The sequence below is a fragment of the Scleropages formosus genome, chromosome 12 (genome assembly GCF_900964775.1).
Source record: "Scleropages formosus chromosome 12, fSclFor1.1, whole genome shotgun sequence".
Lineage (NCBI taxonomy): Eukaryota > Metazoa > Chordata > Actinopteri > Osteoglossiformes > Osteoglossidae > Scleropages > Scleropages formosus.
This window is the reverse complement of record NC_041817.1, coordinates 17,952,937-17,966,576: the sequence shown is the minus strand read 5'-3', so window position 1 is coordinate 17,966,576 and position 13,640 is coordinate 17,952,937. Positions and strand designations below refer to the sequence as shown.

The 13,640-nt window shown below is 41.4% G+C and overlaps 1 protein-coding gene across 9 annotated transcripts in view; it reads left to right on the top strand.

Moving 5' to 3' along the window:
• LOC108930080 (muscleblind-like protein 2a) overlaps window positions 1–13,640 on the top strand; it is a 43,923-nt gene that overhangs the window by 5,737 nt on the left and 24,546 nt on the right. For all 9 annotated transcript variants that reach the window (XM_018745184.2, XM_018745144.2, XM_018745210.2 and 6 more), the window contains exons 2-3: window positions 211–342; window positions 8,042–8,692. In XM_018745184.2, coding sequence (XP_018600700.1) covers window positions 8,519–8,692 — 174 coding nt within the window. In that variant the 5' untranslated portion in view covers window positions 211–342; window positions 8,042–8,518. The remainder of the gene's footprint in view (window positions 1–210; window positions 343–8,041; window positions 8,693–13,640) is intronic.

Genomic DNA, 13,640 nt, shown 5'->3' with positions numbered 1-13,640 from the left:
CAGCCAATGGGAGCACGGCAGACAACAGGGCGTGCGCTGCTATTGGGCAGAACTGACTAGTCGAACTGAGTTGAGGGTGGGTAGAAAGGGGAGGGAGGGGCTGGGGGATGGGGGTGTGGGGAGTGGAAGGGGGTGGGGGGGGGGCTGGCTGGCTGGAAATGTTGGAGACAGAGTTCAGCAGACACTCTCGTTTTCCGCGCTGTCTTCCAGTGAAGCCCAGTCGGCGCACGCAGCTCAGGGCAACGAATGACAGAGTGTCGCTCAGGCGCCACCGAAAGACAGCACCCGGGCCGCAGCAGTTGGATCGCTACTCCACACAACGCTGGAACTCAGCCCACTGAGGTGGGGGAATTTTACTTATTTATTTTCTTTGAATGACTTGTTCAAGAAGGACTTTGCTGCAGTGTGGCGCATACCATGTGTAGGGGGGGGGGGGTTGTGGAGGGCTATGAGGCACAGGGGGTGTTGCGGGGCTTGCCAGTAGAAGTGTTCCCGCAGCACTGAGCGGCTGCGGTTGCTCCCGCGTCCATTACCATGCTTGCTGCTCCTCCTCCTCCTGCTGCTGCTCCGCTCCAGCAGGATTGGGTGTCTTCCCTTTCCTGGAACGGAAAAGAAAGTGCACCGGCATACCCCGGTCCGTGGCTGCTGTTTCCATGGAGTTTTAGTGTTCGTCTTTTTTTCCTCTAAATTTTTTTCATAGGCACGTGTGTGATCTCCACATCTGTCTGCCATCTGTCTCTCTCTGCGTTTTCCTAAACAGCCGTACGAACGTTCTCCGGAGTCCAGAAATGGAACCAGACTTTCATTATTATTATTTTAATATTGCCAGATTTCAGTCCAGTTAGAAAAAGAATAGCTTGTTTATATATATTTGTTTTAGCTCAGGCTGTTTGTTTCACTGCACTTTTTATTCTGGTGGTGTTTTTTGGAGTTTGGCTGGTAGAGCGATTACTTAAAAGTAGACTCTGTGCTTAGAAAATACGTCAGGGATTCCTGTGTTTCATAAAATGGCCAGATTAATTGATTCAACTGTTGACTTCCGTGTATAGAGGAAAAGGGGCCGTAATGGGCAGATTGTTTTAGCCCTTCCTGTACAGAAAAAAGTGCCTCTCTATTTGCAAGACCAGGCAGAGCACTGGATTGGAATTTAACACAGCCAGGACTTTGTCACTTCCCTTGTAGGGTACCAGCTTTTTCCAATTGTTCACCGCTTTTTGTATTTCATATTCTGTATTTGAAAAATGGGGATTACTGCGTCACTGGCCATAGGCCTAAAAAAAACTGAATCACTGGAACTACATTTTAAAGTCTGGATTTTTGATCAATTAGAGCAGAAATGGTCTTGAATTAAGGTTTGAAATGTGCATTTCTATTGGTAATTCTTTAATCTGAATAAACGCCTTTTTCCCCCTATGTGTTTTGTATGAGGGTCCAGCCAACTCTGTTTGAAAAGGAATTTCAGTCAGTGACCTGCCAGCAGAGCATATTGGTAACTGTCACAAGTTCTCTCCAAATTCTGAGGAGCTGTGAGGAGCAGTCATCATAGTCTTCTCAAACAGACAGGCAACCGAAGTGCATTTCTGGTGCCCACAGGGCTGGTGGGTAAGCAGCATTTGATGTCCCCTGGAGGCCGCATTGGTGATGTGAGGACCATTCCAGTCAGAGCCTCTCACTTCCAGATTAAGGCTATTAGGACATGAAGCACGTTCTCCTGCTGACTCAGCTGAATGCAGCATAACCTGCTTAGGTCTACTCTGCTGTTGCACACTCTGTAATATGCTTAATCCTTTTGGGTGGTTTTGCAAATGTATAATTTTTTAAATGTAATTTTTAAGAGTAGTAAGACTTCTACTACTTATGAAGTTCTAGGATTTCATGTCATTTGTGAGTAATGTTTTTTTTTTTTTTTTTCAGGCAAAAGGATGAATACAGTATATATGCTGTTTTAATCATTGCATTCATAATTAGTGTTGATGATACTTTTACTTTTTTACAGTTTTTTAAAACATGGGGAAAAAGGTTACATTGAAAAGATTTCTCTGTTATACCAAAGACAGCTTTCATGTAAGTTGCATCTGGTGCCATAAGATCTTTGTTCTTCTGTAAATCGGATGAACTGATGGAATGGGGTGTGTGTCTCAGACTGGGGACCTTCTTTGTAAGGGAATGAGGAATAAGGCATAGCGGGGATGTATGGCATTATGGTGTTTGGAGGTCAACCTGAGGACTTTCACTATTTAGGAATCCCCACTGTTAGATGAGGAGATGACCTAGATAATGCAAAATCTGTAAATACCCTGCTGGTTGAAACAGCGCTTGTAGAGAAAGCTGCTCCATCGTGCTCCACTTCTCCAATCTTCTCCTTTCCTCAAAGCTCCTGGGGTCTAGAAGGTCTCTGTAGAAGCTGTGTCCCTCAGCAACCATGAATATGGTCAACAAGAAAAGTCTCTTTGCATGAGTGGAAGGAAGTGGATTTGCAGCGATTTGCTTCTTCAGATGAATGTTGTTACTTGTGTTGCCCTCCCTGCATCTGTCGGGGGGACAAATATAGCAGCCTTGATAAATTTGGCCAAATTAAAATTGTGGCTAAAGTAGTGTCAAGGTCTGCAATGTTTTAATCACTTAAATACATGAGGGCAGCCTGTGGATTGTCATTGCATCTCAGTGAGTTCACATATGCAGTTTGCCTGCCGTCTGCTATGTGGCTACTCTTGCAGTACTTTGTTTATGAAACATTTTCTCACACTGTACAGCCCATGAGGGTCCCATATGCATCTGCCTTCTGTAGAAGGTGAACGTCTACGAGCCTCGGCAGGGTTACCACTGCTAGCCTCCCACCTGAATGCCATCTGTTTTCCCCACCAATAGGGCATGTCCTTGGGGTGCTTTCAGACAAAGTTGCAGACAGGCGTCGTTCTGTTTTTGTGAAGGCAGTGGTGACCATGTGAGGACTAGACACACATCCTTGAAATTTCTGAAAATGCTCCATGGAACCATTTTTCTCCTAATACAAACAGTATTTCTGGAAAACTGTTGCCAACATTATAGAAATGTTGATTGCTTTTCTGTCTCCTATGTTCTTCAAACCAAAGGCATGGCTGGTGTAAAATAATTTTAACTTTATTAAACTCATATATTTCACTTCAATGCAAATGCGTTTCCATACAGTCTTGAGAGATATTGTGATCTGTTTTGCTGCTATACAGCTGATAAAATTATCATACTTGCTGCAACTGGTAAACCTAATGGAAGGCAGGACTTTGTTTCCTCAGGCATCTGAAAACAAAAAGAAAATCTTAATAGCTTGATCAAAATGTTGGTTCCAAATCAGAGGAGGATGTAACTTAAAAACAGGAAATCAAGAAGCCATACATCAGCAGCAAATTGTTGGGGAAAATTTACAATCATAATATGTTTACTTTCATACACTACTTAAAGAATCAAAGTACATCAAGGAATCAAAGGAGAATCTTTTCAGTATCTATGTACAAATTGTCATTGCTGGTTTGTTCATCTCTTTGAATTTATTTTTTTACCAGTTTAGCAGTATTCAATTTAATTGCTGGAAATTTGCTATCTCACACATGCATATGCAGAATAGATGTTCTGTTCCAGAACGCATATTAGGTTTTTCTAGCTCCCACATGGAATGATTTTAAATTAAACTGTGTATGAGAGTGTATTTGGGGGGTGGTTTTTAATTGTTGTGTTAATGTGGAATGGGGCTTTCTTTCCAGTAGGAGGTCAGTAGAAGGAGGTGTGTCCTGTCTGCTGTTAATGGTTGCTGCATCAGGATCGGCCCTCCTATGAGTAGTAGTTGAGTTTTCAGGGGACTTGAGGGGGTTCAGCGTTCAGATATCCGGAGGTCCGTATGTATGAGTTTTGCACATTGTCTTAATTGCTTTATTAAATAGTAAGTTATATGTGAAGTAATAAAAATGTACTTCAAGTTGCTTTCAGTAGACAGTTTCAAAAATAAAGAACATGAAGCCAGTTTATTGAAGTCTTGTTAGTTTCATCAGTATCACAAACCAGGAGGGTTTAGTACCAGCCAAATTCACAATTTTCCTCTGAATAAAGCTGAATTTATTTCGTATCTAATCAAAACACCTTAGAATGAGTCGTGTTTCAACTTTAACTGCATAAACTCTTACGGTTTTTTCAGTGGGACATTTTATTGTACATGGAATATATAAGAAATATAATTACTTTATCATTTGAACTAAATACACTTCACTGCCCTATTATGAAATGGTCATGATAGAATTTCTATTTTCAGCTTTTCATTGCATAGCAACAGCAAAAGTGTCTGACTCTTAGCAACAACATTGAAAGACAGGAAAAGTAATACAGTAGCATGCAAGGCTGCTTTTATATGTTTATGCCTTGAAAACAGATTACATAAGCACACAATACAGTATATTAATTGACATATATTAAAATGTCTTTGTAGATTCTTCATAACTGTAAAACTGCCCCATTTTACTTTAACGTCACCATAAATGACCCATTTACATTCACAGCAACACATTTCAGTAGTGTGGATGCAGGACTGTACATGAACAGTCATTCTGTTACCAAGGAAAAAGTGCATTGTATATTGAGATCTGGGCATTGTTTGTGTTCTTCCAAGTTGCAATTTACCACATATCCCAGTCAGTGCTGGTTCTGTAGTCTTTTTTTTTTTTTTTTTTGATGATGGGTATAATTGTTCCCACCTCTTGAAATTGGAAAAATCCTAGGTGAGATGGCTTGAAAAGATAGAAAGAAAAAAAAAAAAAAATCACTGGAGCAGTTTAGTCTTGAATTCCTTTATATTGTATATGATCATGTCAAAACTGTGAATTATGGAAATGCTAAATGTTCCAATTCTTTTTAGATGAAAAGAAACATTCAGAATTTTTAATTATAATGAAGATAATGTCTCGCTGCAGGCATGTTTCTGCCATGGCTAGCTGACTGGTTACTTGAATGAGTAGCTTTTTGAATAGCAGGTTGAAGGAGAAGCAGAAGACAGTGCGGTCATACCTCTAGATACACCTCAGAAGAAGACTTCCCATTTAATTCCCATACTTTATCGTACAAGGCATTTTCATTTATTCATTTAGCTGACGCTTTTCTCCAAAGCTACATAAATGTGAGGTTACTTGCAATTATTTACCCATTTATGCGCCTCTGTAATTTTTGCAGTAGTAGTTCAGGGCCAGTACCTTTCCCAAGGGTGCTACAGGAGGAGGTGGGATTCGGACCTGCACCCTCCAGGTCCAAAGACGGCAGCTCTTTCCTCACATTTGGACTTTGTATATTTCCCTACAGATAAGTGTTATGAGACATTTACATTTTTCCTTTTTGTAGGTGCTTTTCTCTTGCTTAGTGTTATATGTTTTCTTGAGTCTTGTGTAAGTGCAAGTTTATTGTAGCGTATCCCATAAGGGGTATGGAGATGGTATTAGACATGCTTTTTGCCATTACATGGTCTCAGAAGCTGAGCAATGTAAAATTCACGTACAGAGTCACACTGAACGAGCATTTTGGATTCCCAACTCTCCTGAAACATGACTTTGATCTGTGGAGGATGAATCTGTGCATCCAAAGGAAACTTATGCTTAAGTGAAGTGTGTGGTGCCTAATATCTATGAACGAGCTGAATGAGTGCGGGCAGATAGCCATATGTAATTAAACTCCCTTGCTATGTTATCATGTTATGATAATGTTAACTGTTGATCTGATTGTGTCTATTTTAATGAGGTTTGGAGATGCTTTAGCCTAAAAGGGTCTCACTACTGGGAGTCAGGAATGCATGAAAATTTTTACCATTGAAACTAATGGTAATTACATGTTCAAGCTTATGGGAATTGATCTTACAAAGGGTTTTTTGGGAGTGGATTTCCTTTGTAAGGTGGGGAAAGATAGTCTTAGTAATGTAGCTGTTGAAGATAGTTTGGTAGTTAATACAGCACATAATATGCAAAGGATAATTGGATAATCTGCCTAGGTCAAACTGTTTTGCATTGAATATGAATTTATTGTTTTTTTTTTTTTTTTTTTTTTTGCTCAGGTGATTTACAATACAAAGTTTCTGCAATAAAATACGCACACATTGTGAATATATACTCCAACACTTACTCCTACGGTTAGTTAACTATTACAAGAGCACATTTTGGTGACAGAAGTAACGATATGTCTTGCCTTATTGTTTGGTGAAATGATTATAGGAAAAGGCCTTCTCTTCATTATGCTCTTAATTTCTTTGCCTTGAATGCTATTGTTAAAAATGTAATATTAAATTCTTTTTCTGTTTGAAGTCTCAGTGGTTGACAAAACAGGTAGTTTCTCTTTAAAATTCTCTTAGCCAAGTGGCACAGTTCAGCCATTGCTTAGTACTGGAATCTGCTCATGTGATGGTTACCTTACTAATACAGAGTTAAACTGCTGGGTTGGTGCTTGCCAGCAGAGGAGATGCACTCAGTGTTATCACTGTACTCATGAAAGGTCTGCATTGTTTTCACTACACATTAAATGTATTTCAACGAGAACGGCGAGTGAATATTTTACAGGGGCAAATGCTCCTTTTGGCGGTACACTGATGTCAGTCTATTATAGCGTGTTGAGTGACCCAATTGTTCAGATGCATCCCCATGTCTGGACTTGCTTGTCAGTGCTGTACCTTCATGTAAAGAATGTAAACTATTTTTTTTTCCTCCGCTTTCTCTTTGCACAGATTGTAAGAAATCAAGTCTGTTGTTTATTCTGGGAATTAAGTCTTTAATAGCAGCTTTGTGTGTGTGTGCGTTTGTGTGTCTCACAAACCTGCCTTGTCTGCTGCCCCCGCCCTCACCAACTCCTGCGTCTCTGCCTCTCCTTCATTCCAGTTTGCACATGTAAATGTTTCCAGATGTTTCAAGGAAAGGCTTCTGGTAAATGGGTGTAGGTAGGAGTCTCGGAAGGCAAGCCAAAGGCCACTGTTCTGTTGTTCAAGCAGTCACAAATAAGTCATTAAGCTTTCACTTGCCAACACTTTTTCTTTCTTGCTATATTGAAAAACCCCTCTGTTGCCTTCCACTGGATTTTAAAAGATCTTGGGGAAAAGAGCTGTAACAGTCATTGTATGTATCTCTGTCTCCTGTTTCTCACAGTGACAGAATGCTGCCGCAGTCAGTATAAAACTGGATATTCGGCCTATGCACCAGCTCTCCGGTGAGGCAGACGGCAGTGTTATATCCCACCGACACTCTGTATTATGCTGTCTCATTGTACAAGGCTCTGCGTTGTCTTCAGCTCTCTGTCACACTCCTTCTTTGACCCGCATGCTGGAGGCCTGGCTTGTGGGTGCTGTGGAAACCCACCCTCCTGCTTTAACCCCAAGGCCCACAGCACCGATGTTTTCATTTTCAAGACTGTTATATAATTCTTGGCTTTTTTCCAGATCGTTTGAGAATTTTTTTTTTTTTTTAAAGAATGTGCTCCTGCAGGCTGTTGAACCCTACAGAGATTTATGTGTGTTTTAATGCCTCGCAGGCTGCGGTAGCCATGACCCCAGTAGATAAAGGTGATGACCGTATGGGTGTTGGACTCCTTTTGCTGTGGAATTTGAACTGTTCTGCAACGTGGGCGGGATGTGTGGAGGGAAGAAACCCAGAGAGAAAGAAACAGTCTTAATTTTCTTAAAGCTGCAATTGTCCTGATCTTTCTGTGCTGTACTCAGATCCACCAACTACTTATGCTAGATTGATTGTAAAGCTTGGTTTTTTTATTTGGTTAACAAACTGTGCCATGCTGTTTTGGGAGTGGAGAAGGAGGAAAGAATTCCTGTTACTGGACTCCCAGTAGATTTCTGAACTTGGGAACTTATAAACCAAAATACATGATGGGCTATGATCACCTTAACATTTGTATTAATTCATTTAGTAGATGCTTTTCTTCAAAGCAGTGTACATCTCAGAGAACAATACAAAAAGTGCATTACATCAGCAATGCAATACCTTTACATGGTATGTACCACAGGTGCCCTAATTGTTTGCTTTTTTTTTCCTCCTGTCAGGTTTTGGACAAAGTGCCTTTCCAGCCAGTGTTCATGCCTGAAGCTGCTCTCAAGTCTACGTGTTTGAAGTCTGCACAGCTGTCTTCAGCTACTGCCTCCACCGTGTTGGAGCAAAACCCAGGCTTCCCGTACACCTCTCATCCAGCCCAGCTCTAGTGGACACGTGGGCCCTCTGTCAGTCCAGCAGAGCTCCGGGCATGTTCTCCTCCCGCTGCCGGCATTCTCCACCTGGGGCTTTCTGAAGGACTGACGGGCAACAGCGTGGCGACAACTTTGTTTGCGCACCCTGCTGAACTGCTGCCACGAAAGTTTGTCCGCACAAGCTTGCTCGCCACCCAAAGCCCAGAATTCTCAGCCCTTTGTCAGCTTATCTGCATTGCTTTCTACTTATTTTAAAACAACACATTTAATTCCTCCTAGGACCCAGTCCACACCCTCAGCCCGCACTTGCAGACTTTACTTGAACTCCGTTGAAACATGGCTCTAAACATCGCATCGATACGAGACACAAAATGGCTGACGCTGGAAGTGTGCCGGCAGTTTCAGAGGGGCACTTGTTCACGGAGTGACGAGGAATGCAAATTTGCACACCCACCCAAGAGCTGCCAGGTAGAAAATGGAAGAGTTATTGCCTGCTTTGACTCCCTTAAGGTAAGGAATGGTGAGCAGTTTAATACTTAGAGTTCATGTGTTGAAAAGAAATGGAATGGTTGTATTAGAATTTCAGTGTTATTTGAAATTTAACTGTGAACAGTATAAAGCAGAATAAAACTGCACAGCCAAATCTTGGTTTGGTCTGGAGTATTCCTAATGTGGCCTGTAATACTCTATAGCGGCCATTATAACTCATTTTATTGGTCTCATGTCCCTCATTTTATAGAGAAATTTAACTTAGATTATAGACTAGATGTAAACTTTCCCTGGCAAAATTCTAATGTTAAACAGTTTTTTTTTTTTTTTTTTTTAAATCTCAACTGTGATGACCTGCTTTGTAGAAATAGTTGTATTGTCTTGGTCTTAGAAAAAATGTACCTGGGATCGGCAGGAGTTCAAGGCTCGAATTAGCATGAGGTCATTGACCCTGTTCACATTGAAAGAACTGGCAAAGTGAAGTTGACCCAGGCAGCCGAAGGTCAGAAGAAGACCTTGCGGCGTAGATGTGTAAAGTGTCAGCTAAATAAAGGTCTGCAACGCTACTACCAGTAACAGGTGTTGTTTTATGCCTTTTTGGCCTTACTATGTATGAGCCATTGCTGCAAAATACAGCACTTTGTGTCATTACATAAAGAAATATTTTGAAAATCCTTAATGGTGTTAAATCAGGTGAGGTAAATTTTGACAACATAAAATGTGTGAATTAAACCTTTGTGATAGTAAAAATTCATGACAGCTTGTGCCTGAGATCTGCTGCTATTCTCTTCCAGTAAGAGGCAGAAGCTAGCTCCATTAGTTTCTTGAAAAATTCAGACTTCCAAAGGAACCAAGACTCCTGCTGGGGGAAAAAAAAAAAGTTTTGACTTTTGTGCTTATCTTCCCATTAACTTGGCCCAAAGTGCTTCTGACCCACTTAATGAAGAATACTTTGGCTCTGTTATCTTCTGCATAAACAGACCGTTGAAAGAGCTTTATTTATGGTTCTATCAGCTGTCATGCTGGCGGACATCCCATTACTCTAAAGCTTGTTTGAGAGTCAAGTAGCATGTAAGGCCATCCTCAGTTGCTGCTAAAGCTATTGAGGAACCACTTCCAGTTCACTACTGCAGATTATTTATTTTTTCCCCCCTCAAATGTCTTTGACAGTTTAATGGCTTAACAGCTGTTTCTGTTAGTGGTCAATTTGTGTTCTTTCATTGTTCCGCAGTGATCCGTTTCTATGCTTTGCCAGTTTTGTATTCTAAATTGAAGTAGAATATCTGAATTCAGAAGTTTAACTACTCACACAGGTGTTTCTCAGACATTTTTATGTGAAAGCCATCTAATCTACTAATATTATCCCCTTCTGAGATATCCTGAAACCAAATATTCCCGTATAGAAGAAAGACTGGACATGGTTCTTCTGTTCCTTGGCTTGTGTCACTAGTCTTGTGATGTAGTAACTTCTGGAAAACACTGAGTGTTTGGGATTTCCCTGTCTCATTGAACATGTCATGATAAGAGCCACTTGGGTGAATGGGTCCTACTGTCACAGGGATTACCACTGGCACACAGCCCTCGCTTGCACCTCAGCAGGCTTCTCCATGTTGGGTTAATCCCCTGGGAAGCCCCCACTACAAGACCATTTGCACCGAGTTAATCTCCTGAGAAGCCCCTTGCTACAGTACCATGGTGCCGGACTGCTCCTCCAATGCCTGATCCGTGGAGAGTGCTGTGCACGCCACGTCCGGCCCAGCTGTTGCAGATGCCTGTTTCCTAGCTTTCTGCTTGAGCTCTTTTAAGAAGACTTCGCCGGGAGCTAGTTTTGAGACTCTTTGGTTTTCTTTCACATTGTAAGACTAGATCGACTAGATCTGTTAACTGTTAAAAGGAGGAATGTCCTTTCAGGTCATATGGTGCATCTTTAGTGTCTCCTAATATTCCATATTCTTTTCTTGCTGCAAACTGTCTAAGAAACGATCATGAGGTGGCGGCTCCGCTGTGGTACTTTCTGCGTGAAAGCAAAGCATACTTCCCTAGAGCATGTGATGTAAGCAAAGCTCACAACTGCCACATCACAATAAAACACACACACACACACACACACACACACACACACACACACACACACTTATAGGGGTAGCTGCTGTAGTAGTGGCAAAACCTTTGGATTTTACCTTTTGTTAAATGTATATATTTACAGACACACAAAATATATTAAAACTGTATGTTGCAGACTGACAGGATGACCATTTATTTTCTTCAAATAAGGACAAGAGTCACTCTCAAAGTTTAAATGCCATGGTGTATGCTAAGGAATTTTTCAAAGTTTTCCTTTCTAGTCAAAGAGACAGTCTGGTCTGGTACTGATGTACTGAAATTTGTTTTCATTCTCTTAATAATGGTCAATTTGCTTGCTTACTTAAAACAGTAATCAGTTTATATTTGTTTGATACATAGTTACAGTTTTTACCATGGCATGTTTTTTTTTTTTTTTTTTTTTTTTGCATGAAAATCACGAGCGAAAGATCTTCACTGTCACCTATTCCAAAACAAAAAGGCCAGAAAACACTGTACAGCTGGAAGGCGGAGGCTACAACCCCAGGCTCATTCGGGAAACAACAATGAAATGCTGACTGCAGCTCGACATCAGCTTAACAAACTGAGTCTGGCTATGAGCCCCCTACCCCCACCCCCATGCCACATCCACACCAAACCTAGTTCTGTCCATGTGATTTCACTTTTCCTGCCTGTGTCCAGTCTCATGATTCCTAAACAGAGGGAGGGACAGACACAGTGGGGGTTCCATGCTGCCTGTTGCTAGGGGAGGTCAAGGCCTCAGGGGAATAGAGATCACCCTTCAGCACACCCTTCAGCACACCCCTCAAGCCAGCCACATGTGCCACTGGCCCCACCCCCTCACCCCCAGAGGCGGCCCCCAGGCCAGACCAGAATGTGCCTTGCCCAGCTCTGCAGAAATGTAAAGCATCTGCTGCGTCTGCTGCTGATTTGATACTAGCAGTTTCCAGCTGTTTCATTCTGTGTGGGCACATTTGGAGTGGGTTGTGCACGTGTTTTCATGCATGCGTGTAGGTGTCTGTTGCCGTGAGGACGCCAGTGGAAAGGAGCTGATTGCTTTCCCGCCTCCTCCATTTGGTCCTGTTGGGCCTATGGAAGCAGTATAGCTGTATAATAGGAGAAGCAGAAAATGCTTATGGATTTCCCCTGTAGGTGTTTCTGATCAGCTTAATACAGCATTTTATAAAACACATCTTCTCCTCTACTTCCTCAAAGCAGTGTCCAGTAATACAAAATTTATTGTGTTTAGACTATGTCCTGTGTGTACTGCTGGGCAGGGAGACAAAAGGGACTTTGTTAATTGGTCCCTGTGCACAGTAGCAGTACCTGGTCAGTCACAAACTGACAACTAGTGCAGGAAGAAAAGTGAGGCCACCACAAGCTGATTGCCATGGTAGAGGGGTGGGGGTATCAGTGCTGAACTGAATGACCCTTGAGAATGAAGCAGCCCATTATGCTTACCATATAATTTAATTAATCCATTTATGAATTATTGCTTGCTCCTTGTCCCAGTTGTGACCCTAATAAAGGGTCGCAGTTGTTTGGAGTCAATCTTGGATGTGTAGTGCATGAAGCAGGCTACACCCTGGGCAGGATGCCAGCCCATCATTGGGCAATCACACAATTATTCACTCACACATACTTGCATTTATTCATTTGGCTGATGTTTATCTCCACAGTGACATACAGTGTTAATCTACCAACAGTTATTTACCCTTTTATACAGCTGGGTAATTTTTTTTACTGGAGCAATTTTAGAGTAAGTACCTTGCTAAAGGGTACTACAGCTGGAGGTGAGATTTGAACCTGCGACCAAAGGCAGCAGCTCTAACCACTATGCTACCAGCTGTTCCCCACACTAGGAGCAGTTTGAACTAACCAGGTTATCTGAAACATATGTCTTTAGACTCTTCGGACTGTGGGAGGAAACCCACATGGACGCAGGGAAAACATGCAAGTTCTACACAGCCAAATTTAAACCCACGACCGAATGCACAGTCCAGGAGGTATGAGGCACCTGCGATAGACACCGTGCCAACCATGCCACATAATGTTGTTTAATTTTTAAATTATATACTGTATATAAAATTTAAAAATGATATCTCTATCTAGTACACGTATTTGTGACAGCATAACTGCTTGCCTCCATCCTTTTCAGTAGTGGAGAGTTGATAGCTTCTGAATCCCAAGGCTAGCTATATTATCACAGCATTATGTATGCATCCCTGTAACATCAGTGCCTTCAGCAAAGGTTATTATTCATCAGTCAGTTAATAACTGCCAGTCATACGAATCTATATGTCAAGAACAAAATCAAGTGATCAGAGTCTTATTTATATATTTGTTTTGAAGGTTTTCTTTAGCAATGTAAAATGTTACCGCAATGCAGTCATTTTTTGTTGCCAGAGATTTAATGAAAAGATTGTACATACAGCTTTTCAACCATGTACGACATGATTTCTGACAGCAAACGGGCCACATATCCACCTTCTTATTGTACATGTTGGTATGTTTGTTGGGTATGTCAGTTCTGAAATGCATTCAAGGTTATGCTGCAAACCACTAATGCCGGTTTGTCATTTTTGCTGTCACTCTTCTACATAAACTACATAACCTAGAGATGTTCAGTTATAAAAGCTTTGTTTCAAAGAAAGCCCATATTTTTCAGGTTATAACATTTCATACATTTTATACTTTTATATTTTTTAAATATTTTTTATCCCTTGCTCACATACTCTATCTTCTCACCTGTCTTGTCACTGTCATTCTGTCTGTGCTGTGGTAGTTCCTGTCACCAAGACAAATTCCTTGTATGTGCGAACATACTTGGCAATAAAGCTCGTTCTGATTCTGATTCTGATTCTGATACGCAGCATTGTTACTCTTA